Source organism: Bison bison, unplaced genomic scaffold, assembly GCF_000754665.1.
Source record: "Bison bison bison isolate TAMUID 2011002044 unplaced genomic scaffold, Bison_UMD1.0 scf7180017864227, whole genome shotgun sequence".
In the NCBI taxonomy this organism is placed as follows: domain Eukaryota; kingdom Metazoa; phylum Chordata; class Mammalia; order Artiodactyla; family Bovidae; genus Bison; species Bison bison.
This window is the reverse complement of record NW_011494799.1, coordinates 270280-271102: the sequence shown is the minus strand read 5'-3', so window position 1 is coordinate 271102 and position 823 is coordinate 270280. Positions and strand designations below refer to the sequence as shown.

General features: G+C 41.8%; 1 protein-coding gene across 1 annotated transcript in view; it reads left to right on the top strand.

The window, feature by feature from the left end:
- The window catches only part of FAM120C (family with sequence similarity 120C), a gene marked incomplete at its 5' end in the record, with an annotated part of 124500 nt that overhangs the window by 52171 nt on the left and 71506 nt on the right, over window positions 1-823 (top strand). The window contains one exon of the mRNA XM_010845890.1: window positions 1-73. This exon is cut by the window's left edge and continues 5 nt beyond it. Coding sequence (XP_010844192.1) covers window positions 1-73 — 73 coding nt within the window. The remainder of the gene's footprint in view (window positions 74-823) is intronic.

The window sequence follows — 823 nt, the reverse complement described above, 5'->3', positions numbered from 1 at the left end:
TCTCCCAGATGAGGACCTGGCTGCTTTTCACTGGAGCCTCTTGGGACCAGAACATCCCCTTGCATCACTTAAGGTAATGTGCCCCATTTCCTGCCTGTGTATCCATGCCTAGAGGACATCACGTTTTGATTGGAATTTTGATAGAGTAAATCTTTCATTAGGCTTAAATTATTTCAGATACTTAGAAAAAAATTATAATTATGGTTGAAATTATAATTATGGTTGAAAAGGAGAAACTGAGTTTCTACCTACTGTATAGGGAAAAATCTAGTTATACCCCCCTGTGTCGTTCTTCCCTGTGTGTTCCTCTCTCTCACACTACTACCACTGTCACATAGAGTACTTCACTTTTGACACTTCTAGTCGCTAAACATGTGGTGAGTTTTCCCCGCACCAAACAATCTTCTGTGATACCAGCTGGGTATCCTACAATTTAACTGAATTCTAACACTACTACCTGAAGATAGTGTCAGATTGCACAGGTTCAGGACTCAATTCCAAGGACCGCCCCACCCCTCACACACTTTCAGATGGCAGGTGCAAGCCCAGGTTATCACCTGTGCTTCTTACTAACCAACTAGCTATAGTTTTGAGGTTTCAACAACTCCCTTCTCGGGTTCAATAAATTTGTTAAAGCACCTCATAGAACTCAGGGAAATACATACTTACATGTATCAGTTTATTAAAGGGTATGATAAAGGATGCAGATGAACAGCCAGATGAAGAGATACATAGGATGAGGTCTGGGAGGATCCTGAGCACAGGAGTGCTCTTACCACCTAGGAAATTACAAAGATTTTAGGTGCTCTATGCCAGGAACTGG